This window comes from Canis lupus, chromosome 15 (genome assembly GCF_048164855.1).
Source record: "Canis lupus baileyi chromosome 15, mCanLup2.hap1, whole genome shotgun sequence".
NCBI lineage: Eukaryota > Metazoa > Chordata > Mammalia > Carnivora > Canidae > Canis > Canis lupus.
This window is the reverse complement of record NC_132852.1, coordinates 28467106-28491983: the sequence shown is the minus strand read 5'-3', so window position 1 is coordinate 28491983 and position 24878 is coordinate 28467106. Positions and strand designations below refer to the sequence as shown.

Sequence of the window (24878 nt, the reverse complement as noted above, 5' to 3'; positions counted from 1 at the left end):
TAGAATTTTGTTCTGGGGGCACCTGGGTCATTCAGTTGGTTAAGTGTCTGCCTTTGGCTCAGATCATGATCCCAGGGGCCGGGGATGATACTCTGGAAGTGCTCTAAGACAGGAAACTAGGGCTCTCTGCTCAACGGGGAGTTTGCTTCTCCCTCTCCCTCTGCTCCTTCCCACCCTGTTCATGCTCTCTCTCATGCTCTCCCTCTCTCTCTCTCTCTAATACATAAAATCTTTTAAAAAAATAATTTTGTTCTTACTTTGTGCTTAAAGATGATTTCAAAAGTTCAAACTTTTTTTTAGTAAAATAACTATTTTATGAAAAGATACCAGAGTATTTTGTTTGATACCTCTATTTCATTTGATTTAGTCTGTAAAGAATTATGGAAATGCCATATAATTCTGAGATAATTCTTTTACTTTAAAGCCTATATTGATTAAATATTTACTGTTACATTTAACTCACCAATCAGATGATTTTACAGCTTTAATTGATAAATCAGACAGTACAGTAGGAAAGTATCTGCAGAAATTAAATTTGAATATAAAACACTTAAATAATAAAGTACTTGAAATACTGTAAGTCCTTAATTTCTTGGGAAAAGTTTTTGTCAAATTTTTAGTCTGTCTAAATTCTGTTTTTTTAACCACAAATCTTACCCCAAAGAACTTTTTTAATGAAAAAGACTAAACAAAAACAGTGTACCGAAATATTTTCATTTAGTTTAATAATTTAAATTTTTTAAGTAAGCAAAATATACTTGTAATCAAAAACGTTTGTTTGTCTGTTTAGCTTTTATTTATTTATTCATGAGAGACACACAGAGAGAGGCAGAGACATAGGCAGAAGGAGAATCAGGCTCCTCGCAGGGAACCCAATGCGGTACTCGATCCCAGGACCCCAGGATCAGAACCTGAGCTGAAGGCAGATGCTCAGATACTGAGCCACCCAGGCGCCCTCAAAAATATTTTTAAATGAGCCTCTGAAGTTACAAAAGCCTCTATTTCCCTTATTGAATCAGTGGAATTGTATTATGTTCAATTACCGATTATTTTTAGACATAGCACTAGTTTAAATTCTAAAAACAAACATACTATGAAATTCTATCATAATCAGGGCTTGACAAATTGTCACATCAAAAGGCCATAATAAATAAATAATCATAAATTAAATAACAAGAAAATTAACAAAATTCGTTGTTTTCTATTAAAAAATACTAAATATCATACAATAAGAATTAGCTAACAATCAAGCTCTTTTCTGCTAGCAGGAAAATAACTGTGAAAATTAAGACAAAAATGAAAGGATTTGGGGGTGCATGAGTGGCTCAATCACTTAAGCATCCAACTCTTGATCTCAGCTCAGGCGTTGATCTCAGGGTCCTAAGTGCAAGGCCCACGTGGGGAGAGAAAGAGAGGGGGGGAGGGAGCAAGAATTTTATGTACACAAATACATATAACTCTCCCAATTATTAAATAACATACAAATACAAAATTAAAATAATAATTAGATAGTAAATTATTTAACAGGAAAGTCAGGAGGAAGTACTACATAATACAGCGACAGAACAACTCTGCAGACCATGTTTACTATGTATAGCCATACATGTTACTGTGTTGTGTGGATGGAGATTCCTGTGATATGTACTGCATAACCGACCACTCTGATCTGCACATATGCAGCCAGGTTAAAGAATGTCGTTTGTGATACTCCATGAGTGACCTTGGGAGCCTGGTTACTTGACATTAGCTGGCTTCCAGATCAGAACTGGCCCTTCTGGGCTAGACACCAAGAGCTATAAATTTTGCCTTGCATGCCCTCTGGCTCCAGTCTGGGCTGGACCCCAGAATGGAATATGAGAGGAGAGGCAAGCACATATGGCCCAGGCTCCTTGAAGATATAAAAATATAACATAGAAATGCTGCTTGCTCCAAACTGCACATAGGCAAACAGAGGTTCAACTTTACACCCCATCAAATGATGTATAAATACCTCCCTATGGGATGGTCAGTTGGAAGTCTCACCTGAGGGGAAGACGCTTTGCTCAGGCCTCTCAGTCAGGACCCCACCTTGGCTGTCTCCACCGGGCTTCCCCAGTTAATGAGGTTGGATGTTGTAAGTACCTGATTTGATGTAACTCTTTCTTACTCTCCTTTACTGCTTATTGTTGCCCTCATTCATGCATAGATTTCCCTTTTCTTCTATTTCCACTAGGTTTTTTACTTTAAAATATCAATAAAGTGTTTTTCTCCTTCCAAACTGAGAGAATTGCTGCCATGAATCTTTTCTTTAGAACACAGGTATTTAACTCAAGTAGTTTATAAAAGGATCAGCATATAGAATAATGTTCAAATATAATTTCACCTATTATAAATCTTTGAATGTTTCATAAAATGCTTTTATATGTTTGAAAACTATAAAAAATATGCAGCCATCAAAATCTTGCCCTATAACCCATATCACTAGGCTACAGCACAAACTGGAAGCCACTAACTTTGTTCCAGCTAACCCTTGCCAATAGGCAATATGAATCAAGTGCTACCAAATCTTCCAATTTTTCTAAAGAAGATGAAGAAATGCACATTACTAAGCAATCTTCCATTTGATAGCAATATCCAAGACCCCTCTACAAACCAAAATTTGGCCTGTAAACCTTTCAATTTACTTCTGCTGTAGACAGATCAGTACTAGCAGCTGGTGTGGGTATCTCTACTAACTTTTAAAATCAATATCCATTTACAAATCATTCTTTGAGTGAAATACTTGGATTCATTTTTGTAGGAACACTATAGAGTGAGTGATGGCCAAAAACCAGGAATATGCTGACAAATGGCATTTCCTTTAAAAAAGCATACACAGGACACACAGTGGTTGGCTAGAATACCTAGTTAATTAGAGCAGCAGCAAGTGAATTACCCTAAGAATGGAGCACATCTCCTTTTTACCCCCATTTCTAAATCTTCTGTGTCAACTCACACTGGACTGGAGCATGACTCCACTCTTCTCGACGGCTTCAATAATAATGCTAGGAGCATGCACACAAGAAACTTATTTCCCAAATTGTGAATTATGAGTATAAACTATGAAGCCAGAGTAGGGTCTGACCCAGTTCTTCCAGTCCATCTACTGTCAGTATCAACCATATGTATTATCAGTCAAATTATTAAAAGGACTGGTTTGATGCTCTAGTGTGAAAATTATTATGTTTAACCAGAGTTAAAGCTAGTGGAAGATAAGCAATCTTTTTCACAAGGCAGGTCAAGGAAGTATTTTCATGCATTACTAACATTTCCCTCAAAATAATTCTCTAGGGGTGTCTGGGTAGCTCAGTTAACTGTCTGCCTTCAGTTCAGGTCATGGTCTGAGGGTCCTGGAGTCAAGTTCCCCATCAGGCTTCTTGCTCAGCGGGGAGTCTGCTTCTCCCTCTCACTCTGCCCCTTCCCACGGCTATGCTCTGTTTCTCTCTCAAATAAATAAAACTATTTTTTTTAATTCTCTAGTTTTCATACCACTTTACACATAGTTTGCTTATAAGAATCTTAGCTAAAAAGCCAGCATTTCTCAAAAAGATTTAAATACAAGGATAGTCATTCTTGTTATATATAATAGTATTTAAGACATGTAATGTAATATACAATATTTATAATGATAGAGTTGAAAACAGACTACATGTCTAACAATGGTAAAATAGTTAAATTATGGTACATCCATAAAACAGAGCACTATGTAGCCATTAAAAATATATTCTTCTGGGACGCCTGGATCGCTTAGCGGTTGAGCGTCTACATTCGACTCGGATCCTGATCCCGGAATCCGGGATCAAGTCCCGCATCAGGCTTCCTACATGGAGTCTGCTTCTCCCTCTGCCTATGTCTCTGCCTCTCTCTCTGTGTCTCTTGTGAATAAATAAATAAAATCTTAAAATATATATATATATATGTTCTTCTACTTCATCAAGTGAAAAAGCAAGTTAGACTCTAATTTTACACAGTAAATATGTATATATTTATGTGTATATATATATACACACATATCCTAAGTAGGCATATGTACACATGTAGATACATATATACACATATATACATAGACACATGTACATATATTCTATATTTTTAAAGGTCTAGAAAAATATATACCAAAATATTAGTGGTTATCCCACAACTGCAAATGGTTTTTAACTTTCTTCTTTATACTTTCTGTCTGTTCCAAATTTTCCATAAGAACATGTGTTACTGGGCAGCCCTGGTGGCTCAGCGGTTTAGTGCCGCCTTTGGCCCAGGGCCTGATCCTGGAGACCTGGGACTGAGTCCCACGTCGGGCTCCCTACATGGAGCCTGCTTCAACTTCTGCCTGTGTCTCTGCCTCTCTCCCTCTGTCTCTCATGAATAAATAAAAAAAATATTTTTTAAAAAAAAGAACATGTGTTACTTTTAGCAATTGGGGAAAGGTGGGAAATATGCCAAAAAAAGAGGTAAAGGTTATTTTGAGTTTTTTTTTAATGAATGACCCAGGCTACTTTTTTTTTTTACTTTAGAACAAAAGTTAGCAAACTTTTTCTCTAAAGTGTCAGACAGAAAATATTCTAGGCTTCATGGCTGATTGTCTCTGTTGCAACTAAGTCAGACACTGTGGTACAAATGCCACAAAATAACAAATAAGGATGTTTATGTTCCAATAAGACTTTATAGACAATGAAATCTAGATTTATACAAATTCCATAAAATATTATTCTTTTGATTTTTTTCTCAGCCTCTTAAAAATGTAAAAACCATTTAAGCTCATAGTCAAATACAAGTCAAATGTGACCCACCCCAGGTTTGTCAAATCCTGCTACAGGACATACATGGTCTAAGACTTGGAAATGTCCAATCCTACTTGTATTAATAACTATTGCTATTTTTTAATCACCATAATACATTGATAAAATATCTAATAAGAATACAACTTCTTAGTAAAACCCTTCTGATATATTACTTGCAAAATGGACTTTATGATACTTGAATGAGTAGGCTTACTACACAGGGTTAGTAATATTAGCCAATTAAATGTTAAGAGATTATCTCCTAAAGTTAGGAATTATGTTTTGAAAAAAATTTATCTTAAATTATTGTATTTGACATCAATTAAATAGCAGAAGAGCTTTCTACTGAGGTACTGAGGTACTGAGGGCACTTTTAGTGCCTTTTAGTTCATGGCAATAGAAGTAGACCAGTAAGATTCAAGATTTAAGTTAGACCAAATATAGGAAAATTAAGACCAATTGTATCCCATATTAACAGAGAAGGGAGGGATGCCTGGGTGGCTCAGCGGTTGAGCATCTGCCTTTGGCTCTGGGCATGATCCCAGGGTCCTGGGATCAAGTCCCACATCGGGCTCCCTGTGTGGAGCCTGCTTCTCCCTCTGCCTATGTCTCTGCCTCTCTCTGTGTGTCTCTCATGAATAAATAAATAAAACCTTTAAAAAAAAAAAAAAACAGAGAAGGGAGAGCTTTTTAATCACCTAGCTTTTAAATCATACTCTACTTCATTCTGTCAGAGTAGAAATTCACCTCAAAGGACATTTTTCCACTTGGAATGGAACTATCTTCTGGAGAATGGACAAACTAACTCCTGTTTCATAGGAAGTTGGATATCAGTGGAGAAGCTCAGAGAGGTATTTGTTCCTAAAACCTTTAACTAATGCTGGAATGCCTGGGTGGCTCAATAGGCTAAGCCTCCAACTGTTGGTTTCCACTCGGGTAAGGATCTCATGGTTCCTAGGATCCTACATTAGGCTCCCCACCCAAAGAGTCCACTTGAGATTCTCTCCCTCTGCCTTCTACCCCTTTCCTTATATGAGTCCTCTCTAAAATAAATAGATCTTAAAAAAAAAAAATCTTTAAGGTAAGAAAATTAATACCTACTGTTACCATGGTAACAGACTTGCCTAATTGCTAAAAGGGCTAAACTGAATAAAGTATCCCAACCTTCTTTAAAAGCATTTAAAAAAACAAACAAACAACATTATTAAGTTAAATGACACCACAGATAACCATTTCAAGTCCAGCAAAAAATTAGTAAATAGTTCAATGTTTAACTGTTAAGCAATTTTCTTGTTTAATGTGAACTAATTATTACCTACTACCTAAAATGGTTCATTTCTATTTTGTTCAAAATATATAAAGGCTAATCAGATAAAATACAGTTTTATAAACTGTAATTATTTAATCAAAAATCAAGAATGTTTACAATGACTCTGAAATTTGCTTAAAAAAGGTCATAAACGGGATCCCTGGGTGGCTCAGCAGTTTGGGCGCCTGCCTTTAGCCCAGGGTGCGGTCCTGGAGTCCCGGGATCGAGTCCCGCATCAGGCTCCCGGCATGGAGCCTGCTTCTCCCTCTGCCTGTGTCTCTGCGTCTCTCCCTCTGTGTCTATCATGAATAAATAAATAAATAAATCTTAAAAAAAAAAAAGGTCATAAACAAGTTGTCATACTACATTAGCTATAATTTCAATTTCTCACTTTGGGCATTTACGCAAATTTTACAAATATCCATTGAGTTTCACAATATTTCTCTGAGGAAGAAAATTCCATCACCATCACTATATAACAAAAGTGTATCAAAAAGGAAAACTAATAACAAGACTAGCTAATTTTGCCAAAGTTAGGAGACTACTCTAGTATTAAAAATTATACTACGAAGAGGCAGGGAAGTAGAATGGAAAGAAATCTGGATTTAGGCTCCCATGTTGCTTTGTGTCAATAAAAATTATCCAAAAGTTAAAAGACAAAGGGAAGGCAGTATATCCTTTCTATGGCATATAGGAGCACAATCCCTTTATACCTTTGTATGACTTGATATTTACTACTAATAAAAACTGAGACTCGGGGATCCCTGGATGCTCAGCGATTTAGCGCCTACCTTTGGCCCAGGGCGCGATCCTGGAGTCCTGCATGGAGCCTGCTTCTCCCTCCTCCTGTGTCTCTGCCTCTCTCTCTCTCTCTCTCTATGTCTATGTCTATCATAAGTAGATGAATCTTAAAAAAAAAAAAAGGCAAAAAAACTGAGACTCTGTGAAGTTATTTGTTAACTTGTAAATTTTTGTCTAGTAAAGATGCAACTGAATTCTGTCCAGTAATAAGAATAATCTCAAAGGCTATGGTTTTTATTACTCTGTAGGGACAACATTGTATCTAACCCAGCAATTTTATTCCAAAATTCTTTTCCAATGTGTATATGTAATGGTCAATTTTATGTGTCCACTTAACTCAGGTAAGGGGTTACCTGCCCAGAGCTGGTTAAACATAATTTCTAGGTGTGTCTGGGAGGGTGTTTCCAGAGGAAATTAGCATTTGAATAGGCAGACTTTGTAAAGAAGACTGCCCTCACCAGTAAGGATGGGCATCATTCAATCTGTTGAGTCTCAAAAACAAAAAGGCAGAGGGAGGGCTAGCTGGCTCTCCATTTGAGCTGAGACATCCATCTTCCCTTGACCTCCCACATCAGCACTCCTCAGTTCTCCGACCTTCAGACTATGAGGGGAAATTAGACCACTGACTCCTCTGGTTCTTAGGCTTTCAGGTTTGGACTGGAATTACACCACTGGTTTTCCTGGACCTCCAGCTTGGAACAGCAAACTGTGGAACTACTCGGCCTCCATAATTGCATGAGCCAATCCCTCATACTAAATCTCTCTCTATATTTCTCTATATATTCTACTGGTTATGGTTTCCTGGAGAACCCTAATGCATTCTATAATCTTTGTTCCTCTTTGAATCAATTTTATCTCCTGCTGGTTCCCTCATTAATAAACTGAATAATGTCACATATGTTCATTCTGTATTTGTATAAGAATCAGTCTTTAATAGTTTGGAAACTTACACTAGGACACTTTGCTATGTAATATCCATGTGACCTTGGACAAGTCACTTTTATTTTCTCATTTGTAAAATGAGATTAAATTCCTATTATATTACTTGCCTTATTATATTACATTATTATTATATATATTACTTGCCTTACTGACCACGGTCTTAATATAAACAGTGATAAACAGGATGTCACATCTTTCAATCTACAGTTATACATAAGTTGGGTATACTGACCGTGTTAACTACGATGCAACAGAAAGTTACTCAAATCAGAGGTCTGAATGCTATCAGCAGAAGGGAGAAGGGGAAAGGACAAAAGCAGAGAAGGAATGTTTTGTTTTACAGAACCAGCAGTTTGACCAAGGAGATACCTCACTAGACTATTTCACCTGATAGCCCCTTGCTAGGTGTTTCACCTAAGAGCTTCTTATGTGAGCCAGTTTTCTGCCATTTTTTGAACATACAATGTATGCACTAGCATGCTGACACAAATGAACTGAAGTGCCAAGGTAACAGAATATGTTTAAGTTCCTTAATGTATACACAAGCTGCCTGCCTCCACCCCTAACACACTGAACAAAAGCTTTCTGAACCAATCCCATAGGGAGACAGTGCTTTGAGAGCTATCTCCCTGTCTCCTTACTTGTAAGAGGTAATAAAAAGCTCTTTCAATACTTCCTTGTGTTATGTTCAAGTTTTTTCTTTTTAAGATGTATGTAATTATTTGAGAGAGAGAGCATGAGCAGGGGGAGGGGAAGGAACAGAGGGAGAGAGAGAATCCTCCAGCAGACTCCCTTCTGAGCATGGAGCCCAACTCGGGGTTCAATCCCGGAACTCTGAGATCATGACCTGAGCCAAAATCAAAAGTCAGAGGACACCTGGGTGGCTCAGTGGTTGAGCATCTGCCTTTGGCTCAGGTCATGATCTTGGGGTACTTGAATGGAGTCCCACATCAGGCTCCCTACAGGGGAGCTTCTCCCTCTGCCTGTGTCTCTGCCTCTCTCTGTCTCATGAATCAATAAATAAAATCTTTAAAAAAAAAAAAAGAAAAAAAGAAGAAGAAGAAGAGTCGGACCCTTAACCAACTGAGCTACCCAGGAGCCCCTGGGTTGTGTTCAAATCAATGCATCCAAGTGGTGAACCCTCTGAGCTTAGTTACAATAGAAATTATAATAGGTCTTTTACTGCCATTATACCTCATTCCCTTTAGTGTGATGAGAGGAATCAAGAAGAGATACCACATACTATTTAGACAAGTATATACATTTATCAAAAATCAATTAAGCACAGAAGTGCTTCATCAGTAAAATATTCTTTTAAATGATAAATTCAAATAGAAATTCATTTAATCAAGACTTCATTCTTACCTATCAGACCTGACCCAAGGAGTACTGAATTTCAACATGAATTCATTTTTTTTCTCTGTAACTATACTGTACAAACTATATTTAGGAGGTTTCCAAATACAATCTAAATTACAACAGTAATAGATATATACTCATCTAATTTTCTGTGTATGTAGAAAATAAGAAGAATGAATTAAAAAAGAAAGTGTCGATGACTTATAAGATGGAATTAATAAGTGTTTTCAAATAACCTAATACAGCTTATAAAACCAAAGCAGCTTAAATGCTTCAGCAATTCAGTTTGGTTATCAATGCCCTAATTTTGGTTAGACTCTGTGGGTTTCACCTACATAGTTAAGTTCTTTTTATTGAGAGGCAGCTTCCAGTCAAAAAATCTTTCAAATTTAATCAACAATGCAATGAACTTTAAAAATTCTGGATTTGCACGAAGCTTCTAAAAGAAAACAGTTAACTCTTGGACATCAGTCTTAGCAATATTTTTGGGATCTGACTTATCAGGCAAGGGCAACAAAAGCAAAATCAAAACAAAAAACAAACAGGATTGCATCAAACTAAAAAGCTTTTGCACAGTAGAGGAAACCACCAATAAAACAAAAAGGCAACCTACTGAACAGAACAAGATATTTGCAAATAATATATCCAATAAAAGGTTAATATTCAAAACATATAAAGAAATCATATGATTCAACATCAAAAAAAACAATCTGATTAAAAAATGGGCAGAGGATCTCAACTGACAATTTTCCAAAGAAGACATACAAATGACCAATAGACACATGAAAAGATGCTCAACATCACTAATCATCTGGGAAATGCAAATCAAAACCACAATGAAATATCACCTTACATATGTCAGAATGGCTATTATCAAAAAGACAAGGAAAAACAAATGCTAGTGAGGATATGGAGAAAACAGAACCCTTGTGCATGGTTGGTGGGAATGTAAACTGGTATAGCCACTATGGAAAACAGTACAGAGTTCCTCAAAAAATTAAAAATAGGAATACCAAACAATCCATTAATTTCACTGCTGGGTACTTACCCAAAGAAATGAAAACACTAATTAAAAAGGATGTACCCCTATTCTTATTGCAGCGTTATATACAACAGACAAAATAGGGAAGCAATCGAAACGTCCACCTAAAAATAAAAATAAAAATAAAAATAAAAATAAACGTCCACCTATGGGTGAGCAGATAAAGAAGATATAATATACAATAGAATACTACCAGCCATAAAGAAAGAGAATGAAATCTTGCCATTTGCAACAATATGGATAGCTGTGGAAGATATTTTGCTAAGTGAAATAAGCCAGAAAAAGACAAATCCCATATGATTTGATTTATATGTGGAATCTGAGAAACAAATGAACAAACAAAACTGAAGCAAGACTCATAAATACAAAAAACAAAATGGTGGTTGCCAGAATGGAGGGGGGTTCAGGATCAGCTGAAACAGATAATGGGGATTAAGAGGTACAAACTTCAGTTATAAAATAAGTGATAAGGATGAAAAGTACAGCACAGGGAATATAGTTAATTACAACAACTTTGTATGGCAACAGATGGTACCTAATTTATCATGGTGAATATTTCAAACATATATACAGTTGACTCTGGAACAAAATGGGGGTTATGAGCACCAACCCACCACAGAGTCAAAAATCCACATATAATTTTTGACTCCTCTGAAATTTAACTAATAGCCGACTGCTGATGGGAAGTCTTACTGATTTTATAAACAATTACAAAGTATTTTCTATGTTATATGTATGAAGTAAGCTAGGAAAAACAAACTCTTATTACGAAAATTATTTTAAAAAAGAAAATACATTTACAGTATACCAACTGTAATTTTTTAAATTCTGGGCTTGATTTCTTTTAATTTATTATACTACATATTTTCTGAAAATGTAATCTCACTTTTTGAGTTTATCTATACTTACCAATATACTAGCAACCACTTCATTTTTTTACTAGCAACTGGTTTATACACACACACATCTACAAATATACCCAATCATTAATTTATTGTAGAAGATATAATTTATAAGGTATTCTTCTATATTGTTTTTGAGAATTCTTTCTACTTTTCTTTTTTTTTTTCTTTGTACTTTTCAATGTACTAATAGGAATAGGAGGATAGAGAAAAAGAAAAATCAAAGAATCCATGACAAAGCCCTCATTAAATCCCTAATTAAAGAGGCTGTCAAGACTTTCATTAATCTATTGCTAGGTTTCTGGTAATCTTAATTTCCTCCCAAATAACACAGGTAAGCAAACTAGAAAAACTAAATAAAGCCATCTATTTGGTTTGGCTATAGTAAATCACTTCAACTTTTTAAAGTAATAGGATGATTTTTTTTAGAGGCTTATTCCTTTGTTATAGATATCTACCAAATTTTCATAATTGTCAAATATTACATATGATTGATAATAAAGTATAAATAAAAATTTGTGTTAATACAGTCAATTGAAATAAAGTATAAATGAAACCAAATAAATATAATAAAATGCCATTAAAATGCTAGCAACAGGGGAAAAAGATAAAAGCTTCTCTGTATGCTGTGTCATTGTGAGAAGCCGCACTGCCCATAAACCAGGAACACAACTTGACCTGAACTGAATCCACAGCTCAGTGAAGTCCTTTATAACTGAATTTCACTATCAAACTGAATAATTCATTATTTTTAATGAATTCCCACTGTTCCGTAAGCAGCTACAGCCAGTCAGCTGAAATCAACCATTATAAACTAGGAAACTGCAGAGAAAGTTTTCAAGTAAGTCAATTTAAAACTTGCTTAGGCTGCCTATTTTTTCCTTTTATATTTATTACTGTTACTTCACATGGTCTGAGATGAAATTTTACAGAACTCATTATCAAGTATACATTGATGGTTGCCTACCCACCATCTATTTCACCCTACACCCTTTTTTTATGGTACCATAAATTTAATTTAGAACAGACCAGTTATTTACCCACAAAGGCAGCATTCTTCAGGAAAGCAGCCCTCACTCCCAGCTCCCACAGTAAACCTAAGTGATCTAAAAGTAATCCCATTCCTTTTGCCACAGTGATGATTCAGAAACTCAGGTTAATCTCAAGGCATTCCCCGAAATTTGGTTTAAGAATAAAATACACAACTTTTTAAGATTTTATTTATTTATTCATGAGAGACACGGGGCGGGGGGGGGGGGGAGGCGGAGAGAGGCAGAGACACAGGCAGAGGGAGAAGCAGGCTCTATGCAGGGAGCCAGACGTGGGACTCGATCCTGGGACTCCAGGATCACGCCCTGGGCTGAAGGCGGCACTAAACCACTGAGACACTCGGGCTGCCCAATATACAACTTTTTTAAGTTATCTACACACCCAATGTGGGACCTAAACTCGCAACCCTAAGAACAAGAGTTGCACACTCTTCTGACTCAGCCAGCCAATTGCCCCTAAAATACACAACTTAATTTGTCCCATGAGACACAAAAGGAGGGTTCCTGAAAATAATACTGTCTTGCACTGGTAAGAAAGCAACCTGAAGAGATGCCCTCTATTTGAGAAGCCTGGGCCTTCTACACCCATTTTGCCACTATAATGGAAGTCAGAGAAAGCCAACTTAAAAACAAAGCCAATACACAGAAGGCAAAGATGGGAATGGAGCCATAGTCAATGGACAAAACCAGTCTATTAGTCAGCCCTGCTCAGTCTTCAAGTTACAATTTACTAATAAATTTCCTTATTTTTTAAGCCTGTTTGAAAGAAGTTTTCTGTGCCTGAGTTATAATACACAAATATAACTGAAAATAAATTTATGTCATTAATCCTTTTATTTAATCCCTTATCTTAAATAAAAATAAACTATAAAGATAAAATCGCCACACAAAGTATACAATAACAAAAGTTTCATAACTTCATATATAGGGTTTCAAAACCTTTTAAAATCAAGAGTAAGAATCAAAATTACCAACAAACAGCAATTTGACAGACACTTGTAACAACTAAATGAGAGTAATATTTAACTTTAGGACACAAAGCTCTGCACTGGGTTGAAATGTAGCACTGCCTCACGGAAGGAAAAATGCATAAATTTTATTTTATTTTTTTTCTTTTCTTTTTTTTTTTTTTTTTTGGAGAGGGAGAAAGGAAGAAAGAAAGGGGAGAAGGGGAGAAAGAGAGAGAGAGAGAATCCCAAGTAGGCTCCAAACCCAAGGTAGAGCCCAATATGGGGCTGGACCCCACAACCCCGAGATCATGACCTGAGCCAAAATCAAGTCAGATGCTTACCTGAGTCACCCAGGGCCTGTCAAAATGCATAAATTTTACAAGACCAGTAAGTGTGGGAGGAAGAATGAGAAAAAAAATGGAGTCTGGGTAACAAAGGAATTGGGAAATTAATATACAATTCTGAATGCATAAATTTTACAAGACCAGTAAGTGTGGGAGGAAGAATGAGAAAAAAAATGGAGTCTGGGTAACAAAGGAATTGGGAAATTAATATACAATTCTGAAAGCAACCTAAGTTTACCCATTGCAAATCTTTCATTAAAACTTTACCTCTTAAGACAGGGTGAGTTTACACAAAATGAATAAAAGGAAAAATCAGCAACTTTGTGATTATACAACTCCTAGAAGGCAAAAGTTATCTTCCAGTCGAATTGTCTTTCTACAGTACAGTACTTCAGTGCCTTCATTTTTAAAAATATTTATTTATTTATTTATTTATTTATTTATTTATTTATTTATTTATGAGAGATGGGGGAAGGGCAGAGGGAGAGAATCTTCAAGGTGACTCCCTGCTGAGCACAGAACCCAACCTGGGGCTTAATCTTACTACCCATGAGATTATGACCTGAGCCAAAACCAAGAGCTGGATGCTTAACTGACTGAGCCACCCATGAAGAGCAAAAGTATATCAGGTACCAGCAGGTCATGTCTCATGCTGTATGTCAAAATTTCTAGGAGAAGCAACAAAGCTTTGGTATTTTTTTCCAATGGCTTCTATTATTGCTACTACAGATTAGGAAGATCCCATCCCACTATCTTCTCGGCTTCAAAGAGCCTGAAGAGATGGTAGCTCTCTGCCCTTCTCTGAAAAACTAGCCTATTAGACTAAAGATGGAAGAGATCATAAAATACAAAGATAAGAACATGAAAGTCAGAAAGAAACAAAAGTTTGAAATAGGCTCAGGAGAGAAGGTCACTGGTTTCACTTATTTTTGGGAGAATGTGAAATTACTCTAATTACTTATTTTCCCATGAAGAAATCATTCAAAAACCATCCTCTTTCTTAACTCTCTCATAATATTAAGCATTTTATCAAAAAAAGAAAGAAAATCACCTTTAAAAGAGGCAGACTACTATTACTAACCAGCTTTTACAAGAGATAAGGTTAACTTTTACCAAAAAGCTAAAGTCTCTGGACATGTGGCTGGCTCAGTCAATAGAGTATACAACTCTTGATCGCGGGGTTGTGAGTTTGAGCCCCATGTTAGACATGGAGCCTACTCAAAAAAAAAAAAAAAAGCAACGAAAGTCTCCTAAAATAAATAATTTTTCCCCAGTATTTGGGGGCAGGTAATTTACCTATTTGATTAAAAGGAATAAATAGGGCAGCCCGGGTGGCTCAGCGATTTAGCACCGCCTTCAGCCCAAGGCATGGGCTGGAGATCCCTGGAGACCTGGGATCGCTCCCTGCGTGGGGCCTGCCTCTCCCTCTGCCTGTGTCTCTGCTGCGCGCACACGCGTGCTCTCTCTCTCTCTCTCTGTGCCTCTCACTAGTAAATAAATAAAATCTTTAAAAATAAATAAATAAATAAATATAAATAAAAGGGATAAATACTCTGAATGACCAGATAAGTATTAAGACCAATAAGCATACCCAAATTAAGTACTTTTTTATATACAAGCAAGAACCAACTAGAAAATATAATTTATACCTGAACTCAGTAACAGCAAAAATGACAACCTACCAGGAAAAAAACTTAACATAAAATATATGAGACCCATTTTAAAGACAACTAGAAAAGTTTACTAAGATGTCCAAAAAAGGCTAGATACAACACACTGAGTACCTGGATGGTTAGTCTCAAAATTATATTAATTACATCAATACACCCAAGAAGCAATACCAAGAAAAAATGTCAGCAGGATTTTCATCAAATCATACAAGTTTATATTGGAGTTCTCTAGGAAGAGAAAATGCTCAAAAGTAGTAAATTTTTTTTTAAAAGATTTTATTTATTTATTCATGATAGTTACACAGAGAGAGACAGGCAGAGACACAGGCAGAGGGAGAAGCAGGCTCCATGCACCGGGAGCCCGACGTGGGATTCGATCCCAGGCCTCCAGGATCGCACCCCGGGCCAAAGGCAGGCGCCAAACCGCTGCGCCACCCAGGGATCCCAAAAGTAGTAAATTTTTTTTGAAAAATACGACCAATAAGGGGAAGCTCACTCTAAATATGAAATGGTATAAAAGAACGGTAATTAAAAGTGCATGGAATTGGTATACAAAGAGATATAAATCAATGGAATGAAATATGTCATGTCCAGAAACAGATCCATGTAAATACAGAAATGTGACATATGATAAAAAAGGCATGTCTCATCTTTTTTTTTCATGTCTCATCTTTTAGAAAGAACAAAGTATTCAATAATAAGGCCAACAAAACTGTCTATAATTCTGATATACCATTATCAGCAAAAAATTTTAAAAATTAATCATATATAATATATTTGCAAGAGAAGAGAAAATGGGCTTACTATTTTCAAAGACATTTCATGGAAGTTATCAACATTTTAAACTGCATATCCTTCAAGTCAGCAATGGTATCTATCCTATGGAAATACATGCACACATGCACCAAGATGCATGCAAAGGATGTTCATTTTATCTACCTGTAAGAGCAAAAATACTAGAAGCAATTAGTAGGGTGAATTAACAGTTAAATAAACAATGACATAACCATAATGGCATAATAAGCAGTTAGTAAGAAAATAAAATAGAACTACATGTATTCAGATGACAAGTTCTATAACTTGTGCTAAGTGAAATAGGAAAAACTAAGTGTCAATAGTAGTTACCTTTTAAATTTTAAAATACAAAATGAAATTTTGTGTATATATAAATGCAAAGAACAATCGAGGAGGATACATATCAGTTAATAGGGCCCCCTTACAGGGAAAAGAATGGAATTGAAATCAGGTATGTGAAGGAGAGTTAACATTCTATAGTTTGTTTCTCAACAAGCATATCTCTCTCTCTCCCACCCTTCCTTCCTTCCCTCACTCCTTTCCTGACTCCCTCTCTTCCTCCCTCCCTCCAGTCTACCTCTGGCAATCTGAGAGTAAAAGAGCCTCTGTAAATAATGAAATCAACTGTGATTTTATTTTTCCAATTTGGGATCCTGAGGATAAACAAATTCTCATTGTTTTAGTAAAATCAAGAATGAGAGGAGCAAAAATAGGCTGATTACCTTCATACTAGGAAAGAAGGTAAAAAATCCATTTAGCCCTCCCCACCACCCTCCAAAGTATAACAGCAAAGCTTTTTCGATGGGAATGACCTCATCACCAGTACCAAGAATAAAACCCAACTGTTTTAAGGTCAGTGAGGAAATCCCATTCCATCTGCCACACAACTGACTCAGGGGCAGAAACTATAACCTAGGTCTCAGTTCTTTGGCCTCTATCCCTTGTCCATAACTATTAGATCCAAAGTGGACCTCAGGATTCTCTTCCTGCAGTATGGGAGGGGAGGGAATGCTTTTGCTGCAGCTAGATATGAAGGAAGAAATATATTACCATGGTGGATGCACATGGCCATCTTAAAACTCTACAAGAAATCACCCTGAAGGTAAAGTACTTTCATGCCTCTTCATGGCAGAGAGGGTCAAGCATAGGGCCCTGACTGAACTTGCTTGCAGGCCACTATATCTCATGGTATATCAATTAAATAGGCTAAAAAACTAAACTTTTTTCACTAAAGCCAGTTTGACTTGGGTTTCTCAACAGTTGTAATCAAAACATTCGTGTTGACAGGATGGAATAAGTAATACCTAAAACTACTTCTTGAACTGATTTTTTAAAGACTATGTAGAATTCCATTTTCTTTATCTACCATAATTTATCTAACTATTCCCTATTGATGACAGGTTGCTTATACATTTTATCACAAATAATGGTCAATGAATACTCTATTTTTAGGAATTCATATTATTATTTCTTTAGAATAGATTCCTAGATATGAAATTACTAAGTCACGGAATACTCCTACTTCTCTGCCTGCCTTCTCACCAATAAATTATTCACAACCCCGAGAGAAAAGACAAGCCAAAGACTACACAGAAAGCAAAGAAAATTTTCTACAGAAGCTGCACTATAATAAGCCTTTGGTGAAAGATTTCAAACTGACAACTAAGAAAAGATGCCATATGTCACCTGTCACTGTAATAAGAACACTTGGGTCAAGGAACAGAAGTCCAGAAGGGCTTATGGGTTGACTATGAGTTACAACATAACCATATGTAACTCATTATCTAACTTTTCAGTATTGGATATAAATCAAGTTGGTGATATCTGAGCTGCATGTTAATGGACCATTATCAACACCATCAGCATCAGTATAATGACCATTTTTATCTATATCCTACTTTTTTTCCCCTTCTACTTGTCCAAAGGCTTACAACCTTTGTGCAAAATTTCCAAAGATAGTGTCTCTCAGTTTTCTGACAAGCTAATTATCTTGCCTACACCCTGCTTCAGTCATTTGTTCACATGGGGATGTCATGTCACTACCAATGACTGAATCCTTCCATAATCTCAATTGCAAGCATCTGATTCTCCAATCAGTATCTCCTATTTTTCAGGTTCGTTCCCTCTAGAAACTCAATTCAAACAATCCTTTGACCCAACTAAGACCTATAATCCAATAGTCCTACTACATTTTCACTCTCCTCACCACCAAGTAGTCCTTACTTACTCCTTGACCAATTTAAATTGCAAAATTATAACTACTTTCTTTTTTTTTATTTATTTATTTGACAGAGAGAGTGTGCAAGCAGAGGGAGAAGAAAAGCAGGCTCCCTACTGAGCAAGGGAGCCTGGCAGGGTGGAAGGGGTGAGAGGGGCTTGATCCCAGGACTCCAGGGTCATGACCTGAGCCAAAGGCAGACGCTTAACCAACTGAGCCATCAAAGTGCACCAACCACTTCCTTTCATACTCCCCTACCTTCACTGCCCATCTCTGGCTTTTTCTCTCCTGTCAAAACTCTAACCCTGCCTAAATTTAAAAAATGATCTGCCTACTCTGTGCCTGTACTGCTGCAGCTAAATGAATGCAGCAAATGAAAAACACAACCATGTTGCCCGGTCTCACCTTAAATTTATGACTACCCACTTGAAGTGGATCCTCCATCTTCCTAGCAATTGTACAGCTTTTCACTTACCTATTTACTATCCTCCCCTTCATATGTCTTCCTCTTTATTTAAACCTATCAACCTTCTCCCCCGTACTCACTCTCAGCTGACCACCTTGCTTCCATAAGTCCCTACCCTGTAGTTTATTCACATAATTTTATCTATGCCCATATACACTACCTTGACAGTTAATTTTATTGTGCCAATCTGTGCCCAGGGTTTTAATTAAACATTATTCTGGGCATGTCTGTCAGGGTGTTTCTCAATAAGATGAGCATTTAAATTAGTAGATTTGAGTACAGGAGATTGCTCTTCCGGATGTAGGTGAGCCTCGTCCAACCTGTTGAAGGCCTAAATAGAACAAAACGGCTGAGGAAGAAAAAATTCCCTCTCTCTGCTTGACTGTATTCAATCTGTCATTAGTCTTCTCCTGTCTTCAGACTCAGACATGGAATAAACATATAACATTAGCTCTCCTGGTTGTCAGGCTTCAGAGCTGGACTGGAACTATGCCCTCAGCTCTCCTGTCTCCAGTTTGCCAATGGCAGATTACATGTATGTGTTTGTGTGTGTATATATGTATATAATATAGATAATGATATATAATATATAGATTCATATATATATTATAGTATATATCTCTCACAATAAGGAATTGGGAACTGGCCCATGTTACTAAGGAGCCTGAGAAATATATATATACATTGATATCAATATCGAAATAGGTATCAGAATAGGTACACATATACACACATATATATATCCCTGTGTGCTAACTGTGCTCCAAAATCCAGCCCCTCCATATGTGCGCTAGATTCCATACTCAGGGGCATTTTTCACCATTCTCCTGCATCACCTCTCTACCGGTCTCCCAGAAAAGTCCCAAAGTCCCATCATCAGTATATACACACACTGCAATGTCTTCCAACTTAAAAAAATACTCTTGGCTAACTGCTCCATTCTCAAGAGTCATCTATACTAGTGTCTGGATTTCCGTCCATTCCATTGTCTCTTAAATGCTCCACCCCACCAAAAAGGCTCTTACCAAGGAACCAATGACTTTCAACTTGCCAAATCCTACAGTCAATTCTCAGTCCTCACCTAGCTCAATACACCAGCAACATAACACAATTAGTCACATTCACCTTCTTGAAACACTTCATTAAGCTTCTGTGACTGGTGCCCGGATGGCTCAGTCACTTAAGTGGCTGCCTTGGGCTCAGGGTGTGATCTCAAGGTCCTGGGTTCAAGCCCCACAACTGGCCACCTGCTCAGCAGGGAGTCTGCTTCTCCCTCTGCTCCTCCCTCTGCTCCTCCCTGTACTCATTTTCATGTGCATGCATGCTCTCGCTCTCTCTCGCTCACTCTCTTTTTCAAATAGACTAAAAATATTTTTTAAAAAAAAGCTTCTATTGACGATTCTTGATTCTCTACCTACATCAGTAAGAATTCCTTCTCAGTACCTTTTGCTGATCCTTCCTTATTTCCCCAATCTCTAAACATCATAGCATTCTAAATTTAGGTCGCAGACCTTTTCATTCTCTATTCTTTACATTCACTTCTTTGAAAATCATAGTCTGATGGCTTTAAAATAATCTATAGCAGCAATATATAAGCAGCCTAAGCCACTCCTTTGAACTTCAAACTTGTATATCCAATTACTTACTAAAGAGTTAATTTCCAAAAGGCATATCATAGTCAATATGTATAAAAAGTTCCCCAAACTGCTCCTTCTATAAATTACAGTTCTCAGCAAGAGCACCTTCATCTTTCTGATTACTCAAGTCAAAAACCTTAGTCATCCTTGACTCTTTCTTTCACACTTCACATCAGATCAGCAAAAATTTTACCTTTAAAATAAAGCTGAAATCTACCTTCTCTCATCACCTCAGCAGCTAAACTCTTGGTTCGAGCCATATTACTCCTTACCTCCATGCTTCTACAGTCTAATCCCAAAATAGTAGCCAAAATGATTCTGTTAAAAGATAATTCAATTTAAAGGATTATATACCATAACCAGGTGAGATTTATCCCTGGAATGCAAGAGTGGTTCACCATAAGAAAATCAATGCAATGTATCACTTTAATAGAACGAAAGAAAAATATCACATAATCATCTCAATTGACACAGGAGGGCATATGAAAAATCCAACACTCTTCCATGATAAAAAAAAGACTCAGAAAACTAGGAGTGAAAGGAACTTCCTCAACACGATAAAGGGCATTCATAAAAAATCCACAGCTAATATATTCGATGGTGAAAGACTGAAGTTTTCACCCTAAGATCAAGAGCAAGACAAGAATAGTGAGCATTTCATAATGCATATGACTGTTGAATCACTATGCTGTACAACTGAAACCAATTTAACTTTCATGTCAACTATCCTTCGATTTTAAAAAGAATTATTTTTAAAAAGACAGAGATAATCACTTTCACCACTGCTATTCAACACTGTATTGAAAATTCTGGCCAGAGAAATTAGACATGAAAAGTAAATAAGTAAAAAGCATTCAGGGACATCTGAGTGGCTCAGTGGTCAAGTGGTGATCCCAGGGAGTCCCGCATAGGGCTCCCCACAGTGACCCACCCTGCTTCTCCCTCTGCCTGTGTCTCTGCCTCTCTCTGTGTGTCTCTCATGAATAAATAAAATCTTTGGGAAAAAAAAAAAGATCTCCTACAATTCAATTACAAAGAGATAAACAACTCCATTTAAAAATGGGCAATGGACTTGAACAGACATTTCTCCAAAGAAGATATACCAATGGCTAAAAAGCACATGAAAAGATACTCAACATCATTAGTCACTAAGGAAATGCAAAGCAAAACCATAACAAGATATTAGTTCACATCACCACCTAGGATGGCTATTTAGAAAATATAAAATAAAAAAAGACTGGAAGAAAGAGGAGGGTTGCCTGGGTGGCTCTGTCTGGCATGTACCTTCTGCTCAGGTCATGATCCCAGGGTCCTGATATCAAGCCCCGAGTTGGGTTCCCCATTCAGCAGGGAGTCTGCTTCTCCCTGTCCCTCTGCACCCCACCCAGCTTGTGCTCTCTCTGTCAAATAAATAAAATCTAAAAAAAAAAAAAAAAAAAAAAAAAAAAAAAACAGGAAGAAAGAAAGAAAAGAAGAAAGAAAGAAGAAAGAAAGGAAAAATTATTTGAAGATATGGAGAAATTGGAATTCTTGCAACATCACTGGCTGAAGGTAAAAAAAAAAAAAAAAGTATTACCAATGTAGAGAAGCAGTTAGTTCCTCAACAAACTAAACAGAATTATCATGTGATCCAGCAAGTACCCGCCGAGATATAGACCCAAAAGAACTGAAAACAGGAACTCAAGCAGATATTTGGGGATCCCTGGGTGGCGCAGCGGTTTAGCGCCTGCCTTTGGCCCAGGGCACGATCCTGGAGACCCGGGATCGAGCCCCACGTCAGGCTCCTGGTGCATGGAGCCTGCTTCTCCCTCTGCCTATGTCTCTGCCTCTCTCTCATTCTCTGTGTGACTATCATAAGTAAATAAAAATAAAAATAAAAATAAAAAAAAACAAATCAAGCAGATATTTGTAAGCCAATGATCATTGCAATATTATTCACAATAGTCAAAAGTGGGAGGAAAAAAATCCAAGAGTCCATCAACAGATGAATAGATAAAACATAGCTTAATCACACAATGAAATATTATTAAACCGTAAAAAGAAACTGATACATGATACAACGTGGATGAACCTTGAAAGCATTATGCTAAGTGAAATAACCCAGATGCAAAACCACAAATATTAAAAAAAAAATTGAAAATAAAAATAAATTTTAAGAGCCCAAATATTATGATTCCAGAATGAGCAAATTCATAAAGAGAGATTATATTAGTGGTTACCAGGGGCTAGGCAGAGGGGGCAACGGGAAGTTATTGCTTAATTAACCAGTTAGTTAGAATTTGTTTGGCAGAAAGTTTAAAAAGTTTTAAAAATGTGCAACATAGGAAGTGTAATTAATGTCACTAAATTGTATACTTGAAAACTGTGATATTGGCACATTTTGTTATATATATTTTACCACTTTTAAAAAAAAATCATTCAGATGATGGTGTTTCCCGACAAAACTCTCCAATAGTTTCCCATTTCCCTCAGACTGAAAACCCAAATTTTCAAAATATCCTACGAGGTCCTACACTATCTGTCCCCTGCTCTTTCCTGTCTGATTTTATCTCCTACAATTCTTAGACAACTATTATCTCACACCAACAGGCTTCCTCAGGGCCTTTGCCCCAGACAGCTACAGACCTAGCTCTCTCATTTCCTTCAACTCTTTACTCAAAAATTCTCTCTTCAGTGAGGCCTGCCCTGACAAGCTGTTGTAAATTTGCAGCTCCCTTCTCCCACCCACACTTATCATTCCTCTTTTTTTTTATTATTCTTCAAAGGCATTTCACCTTCTGACATACTGGGCATCTGACCTCTTGTTGGTCTCTTCTCCACAAGCAAAAAGATTTGTGTTCATTTTGTTCCCTGTTGTATCCCCAGAGGGGATGTTGTATCCTTAATAAAAGGAGACGACTATTCAATGACATCAAAATCTAAACGGCCCTATTCGTCCCATCATCCTAAAATTAACATACCAAAGTATACAAAACCTGAAGTACCATGACTTAAAGCCTCCTAAATAAGCATCCTAAGATTTCACGACCATAGGGACTGGTATTTTCACATACTCAAATCTACCCGGAAGGAAGGAAGGAAGGAAGGAAGGAAGGAAGGAAGGAAGGAAGGAAGGAAGGGGTTTAAAGTGAAGAAATCAAATTTAATTTGCTAAATTACAAATTATCTCCCCAGACTGTTGCGTAATTACGGAGTGGATCCATTTCTGCAGCAGTAAAGGCTGGATGCAAAGGACACAATCCTAAAGGCCCACGACAGGCAACCGGTGGCACGGGCTGAGGGAGGGGAGCTCTGGGCAGGCAGCGGCAGGTGGGGGGCCCTTCCCCCGGATGCTCCTGGTGCCAAGGGGCAGGAGGACACCCGTCCCCAGCGCACGTCCTAGAGGCCTGCTTTGCAGGACTGAGCACCTCCGCTGTCGGAGACAGCGCGGGTGATACCCCAGGCCCCGGAGCAAGCTGAACCAGGCGTGCAGAGGACACGTTACCATGAGATGAGTCAGTTCAACCGGTGTCCTCCTTCCGCTGGATGACTTGTGAAGCGCCACAACAGAAGGCCCCGGAACCCCGGTATCCAGGCTAGAAACCCAAACCCAAAACTCCACAGACCTTATTCCCGCGCTGCGGAGCGCACGCCGCCGCGTCACCGCGCCCCGACGCACAGCTGCCCCCGGAGGCGGACGCCCCGCCCCCCGTCCTCGTCCTCCGAGGCAGCCCTGCCCCCAAGCCCAGCTGGCTGCGCGGCGCGCGTGCGCAGACGCTCTCGCTGCCGCAGAGTACTCCGGGGGATGTAGTCTCCGCGCGGACGCGGGTGGGCCGCCAGAGTCCAGCATCCCGGCGGAACCTGGAGAAGTCTGAACACTCTCGCCACCCCCGTCCTCATTCCCATCTTCACACCTGTCCAGTCACTTCACACTCACGCTCCACCGCCGCGAGCTGGGCTTCGGTCTCGGCGCTCCCGGAGGAAGAGCGCGAGACCTTCTCTTCCCTTCGCCCGGCTCTGCTGGAGGAGGCGGGGTCCACGGCCCGCCCCCTGCCGCCAACCCCCTCCCCTCCCGGCGGGTATCGGGCCGGTGCCCGGAGAGAGGCGGCGGCCCCCGCAGCGGCCGCAGGAGGGGCGGCGGCGGCGGGCGCCGCAGGCGATGCCCCTGCCCGGCTGCTCCGGCGGGGGACGGTGCGAGCGGCGGCGGCGGCGGCGGCGGGGGAGCTGGCGGGGGGCAGCGGCTGCGGCTGCGGCGGCTGCAGCAGAGGGGCCGAGAGCTGGCGGCGGCGGCGGTGGTGAAGGGCATCGGTAGCGGCGGTGATGGCAGTGTCGATGTGAGTGTTTTGCTGGCTGGGGACCCCGGGGCTGCGGAGCCCGAGGCTGGCGGCCCGGCAGCGAGCGGGAGGCCGGGGCGGCGGAGGGATGCTGTGTGCGCGGTGCGGCGCCGGGAGCCGGGAGCCGGGAGCCGCGAGCCGCGAGCCGCGAGCAGCCAGCCGCCGCCTGTCGCCGCCGACGGTCCGGCAGAGGCGGGAGCCGGGCGCAGCGGCGGCGGGCGCCGTGCATCGCGGCCCGGTGTGGGGGTCCCGGGCGGAGGCGGAGGCGGGGGCAGCGCAGGC

The 24878-nt window shown here is 38.9% G+C and overlaps 2 protein-coding genes across 9 annotated transcripts in view; one reads left to right on the top strand and one right to left on the bottom strand.

The window, feature by feature from the left end:
• WRN (WRN RecQ like helicase) overlaps window positions 1-24286 on the bottom strand; it is a 140627-nt gene extending 116341 nt beyond the window's left edge. For 3 of the 5 annotated variants that reach the window (XM_072776355.1, XM_072776359.1, XM_072776360.1), the window contains exon 1: window positions 23768-23951. In XM_072776355.1, the coding sequence (XP_072632456.1) occupies window positions 23768-23770 (3 nt within the window). In that variant the 5' untranslated portion in view covers window positions 23771-23951. Of the gene's footprint in view, window positions 1-23767; window positions 23975-24176 lie in introns of those variants that run through there. The other 2 variants (XM_072776358.1, XM_072776356.1) reach the window with 2 other exon arrangements.
• A 174-nt stretch (window positions 24287-24460) lies between these two features.
• PURG (purine rich element binding protein G) overlaps window positions 24461-24878 on the top strand; it is a 37276-nt gene continuing 36858 nt past the window's right edge. For all 4 annotated transcript variants that reach the window (XR_012007602.1, XM_072776363.1, XM_072776361.1 and 1 more), the window contains exon 1: window positions 24461-24596. The gene's annotated coding sequence lies outside the window, so the exon portion shown is untranslated. The remainder of the gene's footprint in view (window positions 24597-24878) is intronic.